This window comes from Heliangelus exortis, chromosome 3 (genome assembly GCF_036169615.1).
Source record: "Heliangelus exortis chromosome 3, bHelExo1.hap1, whole genome shotgun sequence".
Classification (NCBI taxonomy): Eukaryota; Metazoa; Chordata; class Aves; order Apodiformes; family Trochilidae; genus Heliangelus; species Heliangelus exortis.
In genome coordinates this window covers 67,509,593-67,524,847 of record NC_092424.1, presented here as the reverse complement: position 1 = coordinate 67,524,847, position 15,255 = coordinate 67,509,593, and the positions used below count along the sequence as shown (strand labels likewise).

At 42.4% G+C, this 15,255-nt stretch overlaps 1 protein-coding gene across 2 annotated transcripts; it reads left to right on the top strand.

Annotated features, from left to right (window-relative positions):
* Window positions 1-202: 202 nt before the first annotated feature.
* MARCKS (myristoylated alanine rich protein kinase C substrate) lies at window positions 203-3,953 on the top strand. 2 transcript variants are annotated; one of them, XM_071741132.1, is made up of 3 exons: window positions 203-322; window positions 585-757; window positions 1,883-3,953. In XM_071741132.1, the coding sequence occupies exons 2-3, from the start codon at window positions 659-661 to the stop codon at window positions 2,657-2,659; spliced, it is 876 nt and encodes a 291-aa protein (XP_071597233.1). In that variant the 5' UTR covers window positions 203-322; window positions 585-658; the 3' UTR covers window positions 2,660-3,953. The 2 variants fall into 2 exon arrangements, with proteins under 2 accessions (XP_071597233.1, XP_071597232.1); XM_071741131.1 differs by lacking the exon at window positions 203-322 and having other exon boundaries at window positions 348-757.
* The last annotated feature ends 11,302 nt before the right edge of the window (window positions 3,954-15,255 follow it).

Sequence of the window (15,255 nt, the reverse complement as noted above, 5' to 3'; positions counted from 1 at the left end):
ATTGTCCCCGCCCGCCCGCCCCGCTTTCTCGGGGTGTTTTGTTCGCTCCCCGGCGCGGGGCTCTGCGTGCCCGCCCGCGCCGCGCCGGAGCAGCACATTCATTATCGGCCGGGGGCTGATTTCAAACCGCTGCCATCGCGGCTCCATTGTTCGCCGGGCGGCCAGGCCCCGCCCCCCTTTGTGTGGCGCGGCGGCGATTGGCCGGCGCCGGGCGGAGGGCTGCCGTCACCGCTCGGGAAGCCCATTCATCTGTGCACTTGGGCGTTGGACTCCGCATCTTATTAGCAACCAGGGAGATTTCTCCATTTTCTCCTTGTCTACAGTACGGCTACAAATCTGGGATTTTTTATTACTTCTTTTTACTAAACTTGGGCTCTTTTTTTTTTTTTTTTTTTTTTTTTTTTTTTTTTTTTTCGACTCGACTTTTTCCTCCTTTTTTTTCCCCTCCCTCCTGTGCTGCTGCTTTTTGATCTCTTCAACTTTAAATTTTTTAAAAGGAGTGCATTATAATCGGTTCTGTTCTCTCTTCTCTTTTTTTTCTCCTCTGGTGTGTGTGTGTGTTGCTGCTGCTGCTGATCGCCCAGTATTTATACCAACCCAACGCTCTTTGTTTCCCCTCCTTTTGGATCTGTTGAGTTTCTTTGTTGAATAAGACAGCATGGGTGCCCAGTTCTCCAAGACCGCTGCAAAGGGTGAAGCCTCCGCCGAGAAACCTGGGGAAGCTGTGGCTGCATCTCCATCCAAGGCGAATGGACAGGTAAAAAAAAAAAATTAAAAAAAAAAATTAAACCTGCACCTTTTTTTAAGCCAACTTCGACGGACTCTCTTTCGCATCCTGTTTAATTCTTCTTCCTTTGATGCCCCAGTGGCACGTTCAGTGGAGAATACGGTCGATCCTTTTATCTTTGCAACTCGAGGCAAAGGAATGATTGCTTTATATTTTTTTGAACGGGCTCAGCTTTGAATGATTCGTTCCTTTATCCTTCCTGCTTGTGGGGGGAGGGGGCACGCTTTTTTGTTTGTTGGTGTTGTTTTTCCTTTTTAATTTTAAATCCCTCGTGTATTACGGCGGGGTGTCCCAATGGCTCGTAAACGGAAGGATCTTGTACCACTTGGCTTTTTCTGCCCGCCTAACCTCCTTCTCCCGAAGACGCTGGGGGACTGGGGCGAAACGCTTCTCGTGGTAGCGGGATGGTTGTGTAGTGCCGGGGGCCGGAACCGCCGGGATGGGGGGCTCGGACCTCGGCGGGAGCGCGGGGCAGGGGTTGCGCCTCCCGCCCCGTCCGCGGCCGCTTCTCCGGGGTGTAGGCAGCCGCGGGACATGGCTATCTTGTCACCCCACACCCCCCCACACGTGAGCCGGGCGCCGGGCCGGCCGTGCCCCTGCTGCCCCGTTGCGGGCGGGCACCCCCCGTCGCCCCTGCAGCTGCCGCCCGGGGCAGCCAGCCGCGCTCCGGGCGCCTGAAAGATGCAAATGCGGCGCGGAAAAGGGGGAGGGGGTGTGCGGAGTAGGGGGGGAGGACGGGGGCGCTTGGCCGCACCGCCCGGGCGGAGGGGCAGCGGCGGGCGGGGGGCCGGGTGAGCTTTGTTAGCCTTCCCCGCCCCGCGCCGCCGCCGCGACTGGACGGGGCGCGCCGGGGGCGGGGGGTGCGCGGCGGCGCCGCCGCTGCGTGGAGCCTCGGCGCCCTCTGGTGGCTGCCGCTTGGGTTGCCCGCCGCGGCCCGGCCTGGCCCGGCCCGGCCGATGGAGGGCCCGAGGTTTAGATGGCGGAAGCAGAAAACGGGCGAGGAAAAAGCGGCTGGGCGGGGAGGGCGGCGGCGGCACCCCGCGTTCCCCCACAACCCCCCCAGCACGGCCGGTAACGCCCGTCGCTGTCTTGCAGGAGAACGGCCACGTGAAGGTGAACGGCGACGCCTCCCCCGCGGCGGCGGAGGTGGGCAAGGAGGAGGTGCAGGCCAACGGCAGCGCTCCCGCCGAGGAGACGGGCAAGGAGGAGGCGGCCTCGTCAGAGCCCGCCTCCGAGAAGGAGGCGGCCGAGGCGGAGAGCACCGAGCCGGCGTCCCCAGCGGAGGGCGAGGCCTCCCCCAAGACTGAGGAGGGCGCGACCCCCTCGTCCAGCAGCGAGACCCCGAAAAAAAAAAAGAAGCGCTTTTCCTTCAAGAAGTCCTTTAAGCTGAGCGGCTTCTCCTTCAAGAAGAACAAGAAGGAGACCGGCGAGGGGGCCGAGAGCGAGGGCGGCGCCTCCGCCGCGGCGGAGGGCGGGAAGGAGGAGGCGGCGGCGGCCCCCGAGGCGGCGGGCAGCGAGGAGGGTAAGGCCGCCGCCGAGGAGGCTTGCGCGGCCGCCGCCAACAGCACCGAAGCGGCGAAGGAGGAGGCGGGGGACTCGCAGGAGGCTAAATCGGACGAGGCCGCCCCCGAGAAGGCGGCGGGAGAAGAGGCCCCGGCGGCGGCGGCTGCAGCTGAGGAACAGCAGCAGCAGCAGCAGGCGGCGGAGGGAAAGGCGAAGGCGGCGGAGGAGGCGGCAGGAGCCGGCGCCGCTACGAGCGAGGCGGGCAGCGGCGATCAGGAGGCGACCCCCGCGGAAGAGCCGGCGGCGGCACGGCCGGAGCCCCCCTCCGAGAGCAGTCCGGAGGGACCCGCCGCCGAGTCGGCGGAGTAAAGCGCCCGCCGCCGCCCCTCGCCGACGGACTTTTCTTCCCCCCTGTATGTTTGTTGGAGTGGTGCCAGGTACTGGTCTCGGAGAACTTGTCTACAACCAGGGATTGATTTAAAAGATGTCTCGTTTCTTTTTTTTCTCTCCCCCCGCAGCTCCCATCTCAAATCGTTGTGTGTTGCCGCCATTCCAACGGGCGGGGGGGGGCCCCCCTCCGCCCTCCTCTCCCACCCTCTGTGTTTTGGGGTTTTGTTTTGGTTTTTTTTCATCAGTATTAATGTTTTGTTTTGGTTGGTTCGGGTTTGTTTTTCGGTTGGTTTTTGATTACTTTTTTTTTTCAAAATTTTTTTTGTTCGTTTGTTTATGTCATACTTTGCAACTCTTCATATTATTAAAACTTTTCCCGATCGGTCTATGGACATGCCCATATATGAAGGAGATGGGTGGGTTAATAAGGGATCTCAAATGAAGTGACAGGGGCCGCAGTGGGGAACTCGGGGCGCGCAGCCCCTACCGGGAGCGTGCCCCGCCAGAAATGATAAGGGGTTAGTCTTTTTTTTAAAAAAAAAGTTATTACGATGTATTTTGTGAGGCAGATGTTCTATAAGGTTTACAACACTACAAGTCTTGATTAAGAAGGAAAGGAAAAAGGAAAAAAAAAAATAAAATTAAGAATCAATACCCAGATAAAGAGATCATAGTCTTAGGAATTCATTTAAACCATAGGAACTTTTCACTTATCTCATGTTAGCTGTATCAGTCAGTGATTAAGTAGAAATACAAGTTGTATAGGCTTTATTGTTTATTGCTGGTTTATGACCTTAATAAAGTGTAATTATGTATTACCAGCAGGGTGTTTTTAACTGTGACTATTGTATAAAAAAAAAAAAACAAATCTTGATATCCAGAAGCACATGAAGTTTGCAACTCTTTCCACCCTGCCCATTTTTGTAAAACTGCAGTCATCTCGGACCTTTTAAACACAAATTTTAAACTCAACCAAGCTGTGATAAGTGGAATGGTTACTGTTTATACTGTGGTATGTTTTTGATTACAGCAGACAATGCTTTCTTTTCCAGTTGTCTTTGAAAATAAAAGAAAACTCTTCAGATGCAATGGTTTTTTTGTGTAGCATCTTGTCTATCATGTTTTTGTAAATACTGGAGAAGCTTTGACCAATTTGACTTAGAGATGGAATGTAACTTTGCTTACAAAAATTGCTATTAAACTCCTGCTTAAGGTGTTCTAATTTTCTGTGAGCACACTAAAAGCGAAAAATAAATGTGAATAAAATGTATAATTTGGTTGTCTTTCTTTTATGGATACTCTGGTAGCTGAAAGGGACTAGCCAGTATTTTCTAAATTTGTTTAGAGAGAGTCATGTGTGCTGTTACCACTATCTTTGAGAGCTACTTTTCTTAGATCCCAAACTCTGTAATAAATGTGCATCTTGTAGAGAAATCAGGTAGTGCGCCATGTAATTTATAGTCTTTTCTGGCTCTTAAATGAAGACTGGAAAGCAGTCTGAGCTTGTACAGTGTATGATTGCCTTGTTCAGGCTCAGTATTGCTTTTAAGACCAGAGGTGTCCAGCATACGAGTCTTGCCTCTTGAGGAAAATAAGATTTAATTTGAATTGCATTAGGGTGGAGCACTGAAATTTTTGTGCCTCGTTGCTTAAAAATTTTGCTCTTGAACAGGTGTCCTACCTAAGTCTTGGTGTGCTGGACCTGCTGTGGTACCAAGACAATTAGCTTGAAAACTTGAGTCTGGTGGGAGCAAGGGGGAATTAACACTGCCATTCTGATCAAAGGACTTATTAAAAGCAGTATTTTCTTTCTTTCCTCAAGTGCTACTCTCAAGTACAGGTGAGTTACAAAACAGATTTCAAAATTTGTCTATAAAAATAATCACTTGGTGCTTGCCTTTAATTGTTAGGCTTTTTGGCTAATTTCCAGCATATTGCTCAGGGCATATTATGCCTTAATAAAATAGTGGGCTCATGCAAGAAAAGCAGCAGTGGTATTTGGAGGGTGGAAATGGATTCAAAAAAAAGTGTTGCTTCTAAGTTTATAGGAGAAAGTTTAGTGTTACACTTGCTTCCACCTAAATTTTCAGCTGAAACTCTTTGGAAGCAATTATGATTCATTTTATGAGAAAATGGCACGTTAGCACCTTGTTCCCTAAAGAACAAAGCCTAAACTGAATGAAGTATAGTAGGTTTCCTGCATACCTTTTTTGTTGTTGGTTTGTTGGTTTCTGTTTGTTGGGGTTTTTTTTTTGTTTGTTTGTTTGTTTGTTTTGTTTTTTGGGGGGTTTTTTGTGTTTTTTTTTTAAATTCAGCTGTCTACCATTTTAACTTTGGCTTGTATGTACTCTAGTTGCCCTGGTATTTCTCTATAGCTTTAGAAATGTATTGAAACTATGCTATAATTGCTGAGGGACAAAAATAAATGGATGTAAAACAAGATCCTCCACACCAGTGTCATTCTTGGAGTACATGTGTTTGAAGTCTAGTGCATAATTGCTTTGCTAAGGGGTTTTTATAACATGGCTGTAAAAACCTGTTCTGAGATGCATGATGTCTTGGCCATAAGAGTCAATGTCTCTTTTTAATAAATATATATATATATATTTAAATCCAAGGATTCTTAAGGAGAAGTCTGAATTTTTAATTTTTTTTTTTTTTTTAAACTATGAGTACATTTGAAGAAAATGTTCACTAGGAAGGTTCTTTTCCAGTTTTTTCCCTCTCAGCTGGTGGAATTTTCTGAAGTGCTTCCAATTCCTGGGGTGCAGAATCCCTCCTGCCTTAGGAGCTGGACTCCTGGCCTGGAGTTTTGTCATTCCATAGCTTAGCTTGGCTTGAAATCTCTTGCCAAGTCTTAATGGTAGAGTTTAAAAAATATGTCTGAAGAAGACCAGTTGCATGGTCTACTCTTCTGGTCCCAGCAGTTGGGTGAGATTTGGTTATATCAGTTGTCCACCATGAGCTTTAAGAAGATGGGAATTGGAAGGGGTGTGGGATAACAGAAATGAAGGAGTTTTAAGTTGCTTCTTTCTGCCAAAGAACTGCAAGATTTGCACTCCCCCCTCTGTCCCTGAGGTACTGAGTGGTCCCTCCCATACAATTGTAGAATATCCTTCTTTATGTACAAGAAAAACAAAGGGCTAGGCATTAGTGAGGGGTAAAATGGTTAATCTGGCTGAGAAGGCTTTATGCTTTTTTTTTTTTTAATGTCATTGGTTGCTGTTATGCCTCAGTGAAAATACTATTTGTAATAAGTATAATTTCTAACAAATTCACTCAGAATTTGAGTGCATGTGACTGTAAGATGTGTGATTTCAAGCTGATATGCCTGTCTTGTTCATTGCTGTGGTTCTTTTTTAGCAGAATGTTATTATTGCTATGAACGATGTAACTTCTCTTGTGCTGAAACAATGTCATATTTTTAGGTAAAACTTAAACTGGAATCCAGTTTTGCCTGACCAGGGGATCCAGCGATTTACTTTTTTATGTTTATTTATGTAAACTGAAGTCTTCCTATTTCAAGGTCAAAAATTTGGTTGGATACAAGTCCTTTCAAATTTCATGCCTCTCTTGGTTATATCTAAACTTCATCTCAGACTCTCCAAATCACAGTGTTTTACCTCAAGTGCTTGAGTTCTGTATCTGATGGTTATTGATGTGAAATTGTAGAGACTTTGCCTTCAGGCAAGGGAATGAAGCAAAAAAGGGAAAGGCAAGCTGGGGGAGGGAAGACTAAATTTTGGCTTCTGCTGGAGCCTGTTCATTTTCCTGCTTGTGTGGACGAGCACCCTATCCACACCAAGTGTCCATATATCATCTTCTGACATACTTAAAAACTCTTGTTGGTTGTATTTATTGCAAATGTTGCATATTCAAGTATTTGCTCTGTGAGAGAGGATATTTTCTGTTGTAAGAATCTTTTGTTATCTGATACTGTTCAAAAGTTAACTCTTGAGCTTCACTTGCAGATGATGGGATAAAGGTCAAACGTTTTCATCTGCTTTGATTGGGTTTTTTGAAGTTGCAAGTTCTTATATGTTGTTTTTGATTGTTTGTTTAAATCTAGAATAATACGTGTTTTACTTTGAAAGTGTTACAGCAATTAATGGTTTACTGCAAAGTCAGTCCCATGAAGTCAGCCTTGTGTAGTAAAAAAGCAGAAAAAGGTCATTGTTGGCGAGCTCCATCTCATTTCAGTGTTTGCCTGTTAGGTTTTAAGAGACTTAGGTAAAATGTGTTTTCCACAGCAAAAGCTTAGTTGAAAGCATCCTGTTTCTAGGTCATAGCCAGTTTTTCTACCCTGCTGAGGTCACTGGGATAGAATAAAGCAGGTACTTTCTTTCCCAAAGTATGCAGCAAGTGAAAATAGTATATTGTGTTTATAACATATTGTAGACAGTGAGGTTAATTTGTCCTCTTTACAATTCCAGGGACCTCAGCTAATTGACAATGAATGGAAACTACTGCGATTGCAACCGAGTCCAACAGGGCAGAGGCAGGCAGGCCAGGCAGCCTCCTGTGACTGGGATAAAGGAATGTAGGAGGTGGTCTCATGGTGAAGTGCAAGGTTACTGAAAGTCTGTGCATTTTCTTGCCCTGGGGAATGCCAGTGTGGTGCAGGGTGAGCTCGTCAGGGCTGTTGCTTGTTTGAGGAGTTGGAGAGGAAAGCTGTAGCACCGAATTTTATGATGTGTTTACAGAGACAACTGTTGAGAGACCTCTGAAGTGGGAATGTGGCCTATTGGGAAGATTGGAGGAGGGACATCAATGAGATCAAAATTATGATTATGGCTAAACAGATGAGTGACCAAAGTGTTGCCCTGTCAATAAAGGAGAAAGTAAGGAGTACGTAAATTTGGGCTTTATTATTGAGTACACTTTCTATATGAAAGCAAGAGGCTCGGCTTCAGAACTTCCCCTATTTTAGGATATGGATAACGTTATCTGGTAGAGGTGACATAAAACTTCAGTTAACTTCAGTTTAAAAAAACTGAGGGAGGTTACAGGTATTGTTTACATGTCTTTGCCCTCAGTCTTTATTATAGGAAGACAAATATGTCCAGAACAGGATTACCAAGATACTAGATGAAACAACATTAATACTTGCAGTTAGAAAGACCCAAACAAAATACATGGAATATTAGTTCTCAGAGCTATGGTGAATTTAGATAAAGCAACAAATCCATTATTCAATTGAAGGAGGATTTTTTTTTTTTTCCTACCACAATTCTGATTTCAGAACAGCAATATGGGGAAGTGTTGCTAGTGGTGTATGCATTGTTATCACCAAGTAGGTAAATATTCCAGGACTTGGGGTTCTTAGGTTAATTCTTGTGATCTGCACTAGTAGAATACTGGAGAGGAATTGTTTTGAGTCAAGCAACACTACCTTCTGTCGTCCTTTCCAGCTCCACAGCTGATTGTGTTGGTAGTGAATTATTTTATAGTTGCTTTTAGCAGAGACCAAGGTGACTAGAGATCGATTTTTAGGTGCAGTCCAAACTGTGTCCTGAAGTTCACAGCTTAATTTCTAAAAAAGAAAGAGAAAATAAAATACCTATCAAGCTATTGGTCAGGGAAATGGTACTTTGCGAGTAGCTGTAAAAGTAGCTACCAGAAATGACTTGCTAGCCTATACTAGTTATCTCTCTGAAACTTGGTATGTAAACCCCTCTGAATATTTTAAATTAATTTGATGACACAAAATCCATGCTTAAAAAGGTGACCTGCTGTTCAAAGGAAATGAAACCCATTGTGGAACTATTGCTAATAGGCTCCTCACTGGAAAAAACTGGATCAGTAAATGAGGACCTGTATAGGCAGGACTTCTACAAAAGGAGAAGGAGAGGATAAAAAGAGAAACCACCAAACTGAAGGAAGAAACTCCTTTCTTTCTATCCCTCGAGAAAAAGCAAGGCTGTCATAGGTGTTAAGTAGCCCACTTCTGTCTTTAAAAATTATTTAATTATGAGACACTGTCTCCACGAGAGTGCAAAAACCAAACCCCTTTTGAAAACTACCAAGGAAACCAAATATAAAATTGATGGAGGTAACATTTTTTCAGGAATGAATCATTAAACCAGTCACAAGCCTTACATGTCAGTTCAGGAGCCTGTTAAAGCAAGCTCACCAGACACAGCACCTCTGAGGAGACTGGGCAGCAAATCATGGGCTGATACTCAAAATACATGACAGAACATGATTTTTTTCCCCTGGTTCTCTTTTTGCATATGCTACATATGTACTTGGTTTCTAAGAAATATCCAGGAAGAAAATGTGAAAGAGTGGAGAGAATATAATTTCTCCTGATCTGTTTCCTTGAATGTTTTTATACAGGTATTTTTGAATTCTGTTTTAATATTTTATTCTTCCATCTAACATCTGACTTCATGAGTAAGTGCTCACATGGAGAAACAATGCATGTAGATTCTAAATTAGATAAGGACTTTTGCAAAGGATTCATTTTCTCTTCATTCTTCTGTCACAAGGACCTTTGAGAGGGAAGGTAATCAATACAAAGCATATCTGAAATTCCCTCATAAATATTGCTAATGGTAAGAGAAATTAATTTGATTCTTCTACATGGCATCCACCTGCAAACTGAAATGGAGATTGTACAGTAAAAGAACAAGAGAAGTGACTGTTGAGAGACTGAAGACACACAGGAGCACACTGGCAAAACAGACAGGGGCACTTTCATGTGTTTCTGTCACAAATGAGAAAAATGAGACCCTGCTGGAAATTTGTCCTCAGGTTCATCAGGCCTCGCTTTTTCCACCACCACATGGAGACTGTATCATACTTGACAAGCCTATGCATTGAAGTGACAATGCAGAAATGTACTTAAAAGCTCACTTGGATAAATCATCAGGAAAATTTACTCTTTTCAATGTAAAAATGTTTTTGGTGATTGTTAATATCTACTGAATGCTATGTGATCTGGTAAATTGCTTGCCTTTGTGTTGTCTACACAGAAAGTTGTCATTTCAAGATCATGACTCTTCTGATGTTACTATAAATTAAGCCAAAGGGAAGAAAACAGGGGAAAATATCTTTCCAGTATGTTAGAATAGGACCATCAACTTTAGTAAACAGAGAAAAGAGATTCCAAGCCAACTGTTCTCTATTTAAATCCCAGTGCAAATCTAATCTAATCTAATCTAAAGAGGCTTTAGGGCTTTGATTTGCATCTTGTTGTTGTTATTGCATACATGTTATGATAGTCATTAGTTTAATAATCTGTGGATATATAGAAGTAGAAACAAACTAGTACTTCTGAAGCTTGCCTTCTAAACACATCAGAGTAGATGTACTGGGTGTAATTGCAAGAAGCAATCATTGCAAATGTTCTGCGTGGCTCTGTCGTGTGGAGTTGCAGAGATGGAAGTGTTAAGTTGTTTGAGAAGATTTTAGGAGAAAGAATATACTCTTTATCTTTTGTGACAAAGACAAAATGAGGCATAGGTTAACTCTCCAGGAAAGCCACACAATTTCAAGTGATACCAAAAGGGAGCAGAGCACAACATGTTCCCAGTAACATTTGAGTGTAGTAACATACATGTAAGACATGTACCCTTTGCAAGTGAGACTCTGTTGTTTCATTTTCCACAATCTTACTGCAGGCTTTCTTTTACATAAATCTTTAGCATTAAAGGCAATTGAACAGCAAATGACAGTGACATGGCCAGCTAGGAAGAAATCCCAAAGGAGAAGGGCATCTGGGGACTGCTTCTGAACAGTAGTGCAAAGAAAAGTTTTGTTCCTGTAAGAATTACTACTACGAAATATTTATATTGTGATATGGACTCAAAGGACCCAGATTAAATATGAGCCATGCTTGTGCTTGGCACTATGTAAACACTTATGAGAGACAGTCTCTGCCCTGAAAAAGCTTACAGGCTAAATGTAGAAAAGGTTAGGCTATTTTACTTCCTACCATTGTTAAAATCACATTTTCACATTTCTATTTGTCTTGGTCAAGATTATGAAGGAAGAGGGAATTAATTACCACCAACTTCCTTTTTTTTTGTTTTGTTTTGTTTTTATTGGTTGGGTTTGGTTCTGTGTGGGGTTTTTGTTGTGTAGTTTGGTTTTTGTTTTTCCGTTCGTTTGCTTTTTTGAGTTCTATGTTGTTTGCAAGTTTTTTTTCTCACTTCATTCTCTTTGCCTTCGTAAAAGTTGAACCCTGGTACCAAAAGTCTTGCCTTCCAAGTTCAAGTGGCTGGGGCATTTTCATCGCCATGCATAGTGACGGGCATTTGAAGTAATAAGAATGATTAAATTACAAGTGGCTCTTGAGTGAAAAGATCACGAAGCGCCAAAATCTTTTGAGTGTAGCTAGAAAGAGATTATAGATAGCTCTCTAGTGACGCTTTGAGGCCATTCTTATGTACTGAAACAAAAATACTTCTGATGTCTGTTCTGTGAGCTGGCAGCTGCCTTTATAAGAAGGGAGGAGCCTAATTTAGGGAGGATATTTGCATGTAGAAACATATTTTTTCTTTTTGGGCTTGCTAGTGGTGTACATTCTTTATCAAAATATATCCTCACTTTTACTAACTATTGGCATATTAAAGTATAATGTGGATTTTATTTTCTATTAAGTCTTAATATTGTCCAGTTGTTTTTTGTGGTTCCTCAGAATATTAGTAAGACTTTTGCTCATTACGAATCACGTTTTAAAACTGCAGGTATCAGAAGAAAACATTTGTATTCCAGCTTACTTACTGCAGCAAAACAAAGGAATTAAACTACTAGGAATTTGGTTCAGACCCATCACCTGAAATGCCGTAGGTCCACATGAACCAGCAGCTCCATGCTGAAATGCATACGTCTGTTGAAGAAAAAGCACATTTATTAGAGAATTTTCACATTCATTTTCACTTAGCATTGAAAGAAAGCGGCCCCACTGCTGTATAAAATTGATTGTATTTGTTATAATTTCTAGCACACTGTGCCAAATTTATCGAAGGGCCTTACCCGCAAATTGCAAGTTTAAAAAGTTCTCCAAGTTTTCCTCTAATATAGACAAGAATGGTAGTGCAGGGATTGCCTGATGACATTTTCACCATCATGTTGCATAAATCAGCTAAAGTGGTAAAAATGCTTGTGGTTTGGCTATATTTATAGTCTCTGCATTGCTAGCAGCATGGGAGAACTATGGAAGGGAATTTCCCTAAAATTGTCATAGCCAACGTAACCACTAACGCACCTAGCACTTGCTGCTACCAAGAGTGTTAAACTTGGAAAACTCCACCTACAACATGCCAAGATGAGGAGAGAATAAGTTAATAATTTAAAAAGTAGTAGTCAAAGGTTTCCACACAGAATTAGAAAATAAACTGAATAATTTCTGAGCCATTAGTGAGAGCTTTTGATGGCAAAAAGAAATGAGGTTGTCTGGAAAACTGGAGAAAGGAAACAACAATACTGATTTTAGATACGGTCTCATTAAAGAGCTGGGGAAAAAGAGGAGTGAGTAATGGTTGTGGAGTAAAAAAAGTGAGGGACTGGTGAAAGGACAGAGAGACATGAGGGTTATGTAGAACCACAACACTATGAAGCAAGGACTAGGGAAATTAAAGACAAGGCAGCCAGCTAATTGAGAATACACTAGACCAAATGCATTTATAAGGGAATAAAGTAATAAGAATTAGTAAAGATCAGCTTCACAAGAATAAACCATATCAGGTCAATGTAATTTTGTCTTCTGACAGTATATCCAGCCTAGTAGTTCAGAGGGAGTCAGGAGCTGTGATGGATCTTGACTTTGGAAATTTTTTTTTATGCTGTCCTGTGCAACAGTCTCATAAGCACAACCAGGGAAATAAGACCTAGGAAAACAGGTGCTGAGCAAAGTCAGCTGAAAAGTACAACTTCAAGATGTAACAGTCAAAGGTTTGCTTACATATTGGGAGACTGAACATAGAAGGCAACTCAGAATCCTGTTCTACTTCACATGGTGATAAACTGTAGGCACGATCCAAAAATCTGTCAGAAGTTCAAAGGGCTATGCTTCAGAAAATAGAAGGAATCCTGTTCAGAAACAGAAAATGTGGACTGTCCAGGTAAACATGAAGGGAGCCTGTGGTTAAGGTGGGTCACAGACATTATGAGTCAATATTAGCCCTCTTCTGAGTGCAGAGGAAAGGGCTCAACTGGATTGTTTTGAGCATCTTTTAAGAAAAATAAACTTAAAGAAAAATCTTATAGCAATATGGAAATCACACACTAAGGTAACACACAGGCTTTGCATAGAAGAGTTGGGTTTGTGGAATTTTAGGTAAGGAGAGGCTTGGAGGGCTAGGAGTTTAGTTTGTTTTTTCAACACATGAGAGCTTATTATAAAAAATAATCATCTGGTCTCTGTGTCAGCTAGAGGCAGGACCAGAAATAATTAGTATTGTTTGTAAGGCAGAGAATATAGATTAAATTTTAGCAAAGAGTTTCTAACTGCAAGCATAATTCAGTGATCTAACATCTTACACAACAGGAAAGTTGTGGAAAACCCTCTTCCCTGTGGAGGTTTGATGTTACAGTAGATAACCTGAAAGGGATGTTATGTATTTATCCTACCTTAATGCCAATGGTGGTTAGAAGTATAACTCAAGATCCCTTCCCTACCTATATATCTTTGCTTTAGAATTTTAATTTGATGTAATGATTTCCTAAAGGTCTTGAGAGACCAGAGAAAACTTTATCTTGTGTTTCAGTAAAAATTAATCTGGTGGACAGGAAAGGGGGGGTACAGATACAGTTGTCCAGAATTTACTTCGGGAGATAACATACGTATAAGCATCCAACTTAGTAAAAATACACATGCACTACCAGAAGCACATATTATTCTTAATACATATAGTCTACAAACAGCAGGAGCAATGATCTTGTTTACTCACTGTAAGGACCATGTTTGAACAGATTGTGGGTTTCAGGCAATGTTGTGTTAGATGTTCCATCACAACTTTATTCTTTATATGTTATGTCTGCCCAGGAAACACACAACTGTGTTTGGTGCTTCCTCCCCAGTGTACACATTTTAACACTCTCCTATGAGTGTAACTGATTTTATTTCAAGGGAAATTCATCCACCTTCCCTGTACATCATTAATCCCAAGTGCCAATGGGGAGTATGCTGGATTTTTGTAACTCCATGAGCAGTCATCACCACAATCTGATCAAGGTTCCCTGATCTCAGAATGCTGAAAGCCTCAGCACTTCAGAACAAACTTACTTCTCCTTGCTTTCTTTTTAAAATATAAAAAAATTTCATTTATCCACTGAAAAAAAACAGGGAGGGAATATGATTTTCTGATTTGTTATGAGCCAAGATTCCTCCTAAAACAAAGAAACACAAAGTACAAAGCCAAGGTTCAGAAACTGTCAAAAATAAAGTTATGCATGAAAACTTAACTTGGCTTCTTTTGCAAATGCAGTTTTCATGGAAATCTTCATACTGTAATCCTGAACTTGAAGGACTTTTTGTAATGTGCCTGCCTCAGCCAGCATATGGGTTTCAGTAATACTTACTTACTGTGCTCATCTCATCATCTGAGATGTGGGTATTTATGCAGCAGATCAGCAAATAAAACAGTAATACAGTGTTCCTCAGAACAGAATGAGGTTGATGTCTCTCACATCTTACTCTCCTGTAATTTAGACAGCACAGGAGTAACAAAGAAGTGAAAGGACTGCTGCGTGCTCAAAGCACTGATCCAGAGTTAGGGGAAATGTGCTCTGCTGCTGCCTCTGCTGATAGTTTGCCATACAGCCTCAGGCAAATGATTAATCTGATATTTTATAATAATTTGTGGGTTTATATTTTGTTTTGCTGAATATCTACAAGTTGAATCTAACAAAATAGGAACAGTCTGCCCTTTAGTATTTTGGGTTTGTATAAGAGAATGAGGAATGCAGAAGTAGTGGACTGCTTGGAAATTTTGGGTTTAATCACCTTGTGCTATAGTTCTCCCTGTGCAGGGGGGGATGACATAACTTCTTGACTTCACACATGGATTTGATGTCTAGGCTCCCTTTATAATATCTGGGGAAGGTTAGCTACCTGGGAAAGACATTTCCAATGCCCAGATGCCACGTTTAGCCAGTGGGAAACACAGCAAAGAGAGAAAGGAAGGATGTGGGGGACTTTCTACACATGTTTTTATGTACTTATTTTTACAATAGCTTAGAGTTAGAGTGCTCTTGGGAACTGCTGGCAAGCTTACACACCTGGCTGAAGAGATTTGAATATCCATCTCACAGAAACACCCCTGCCCCCCTGGTTCCCACTGCACTCACTTGCAGGAGAGAAGGAGAAGGAAAATGAGACTTTAATACCTCTCTGTCTGAGGCCATCCCATTGGGCTCCAAATTATTTGATACTTAGTGGACCAGACAGAGAGCTACGTTAAGTCTTACTTTTTCCTGGATTTAAGGACTTGGGTTTAAAAGCTTACTCTTTTTCTAAACACAGGTTTTTGTCAAAGCAAGATGTAAGCTTTATAAGAGCATAAAGAGAGTGTGAAATCTTAGCATTGCTGTATCAAGAGCCTCCGTGATTTTCTGACTTCTAGGTG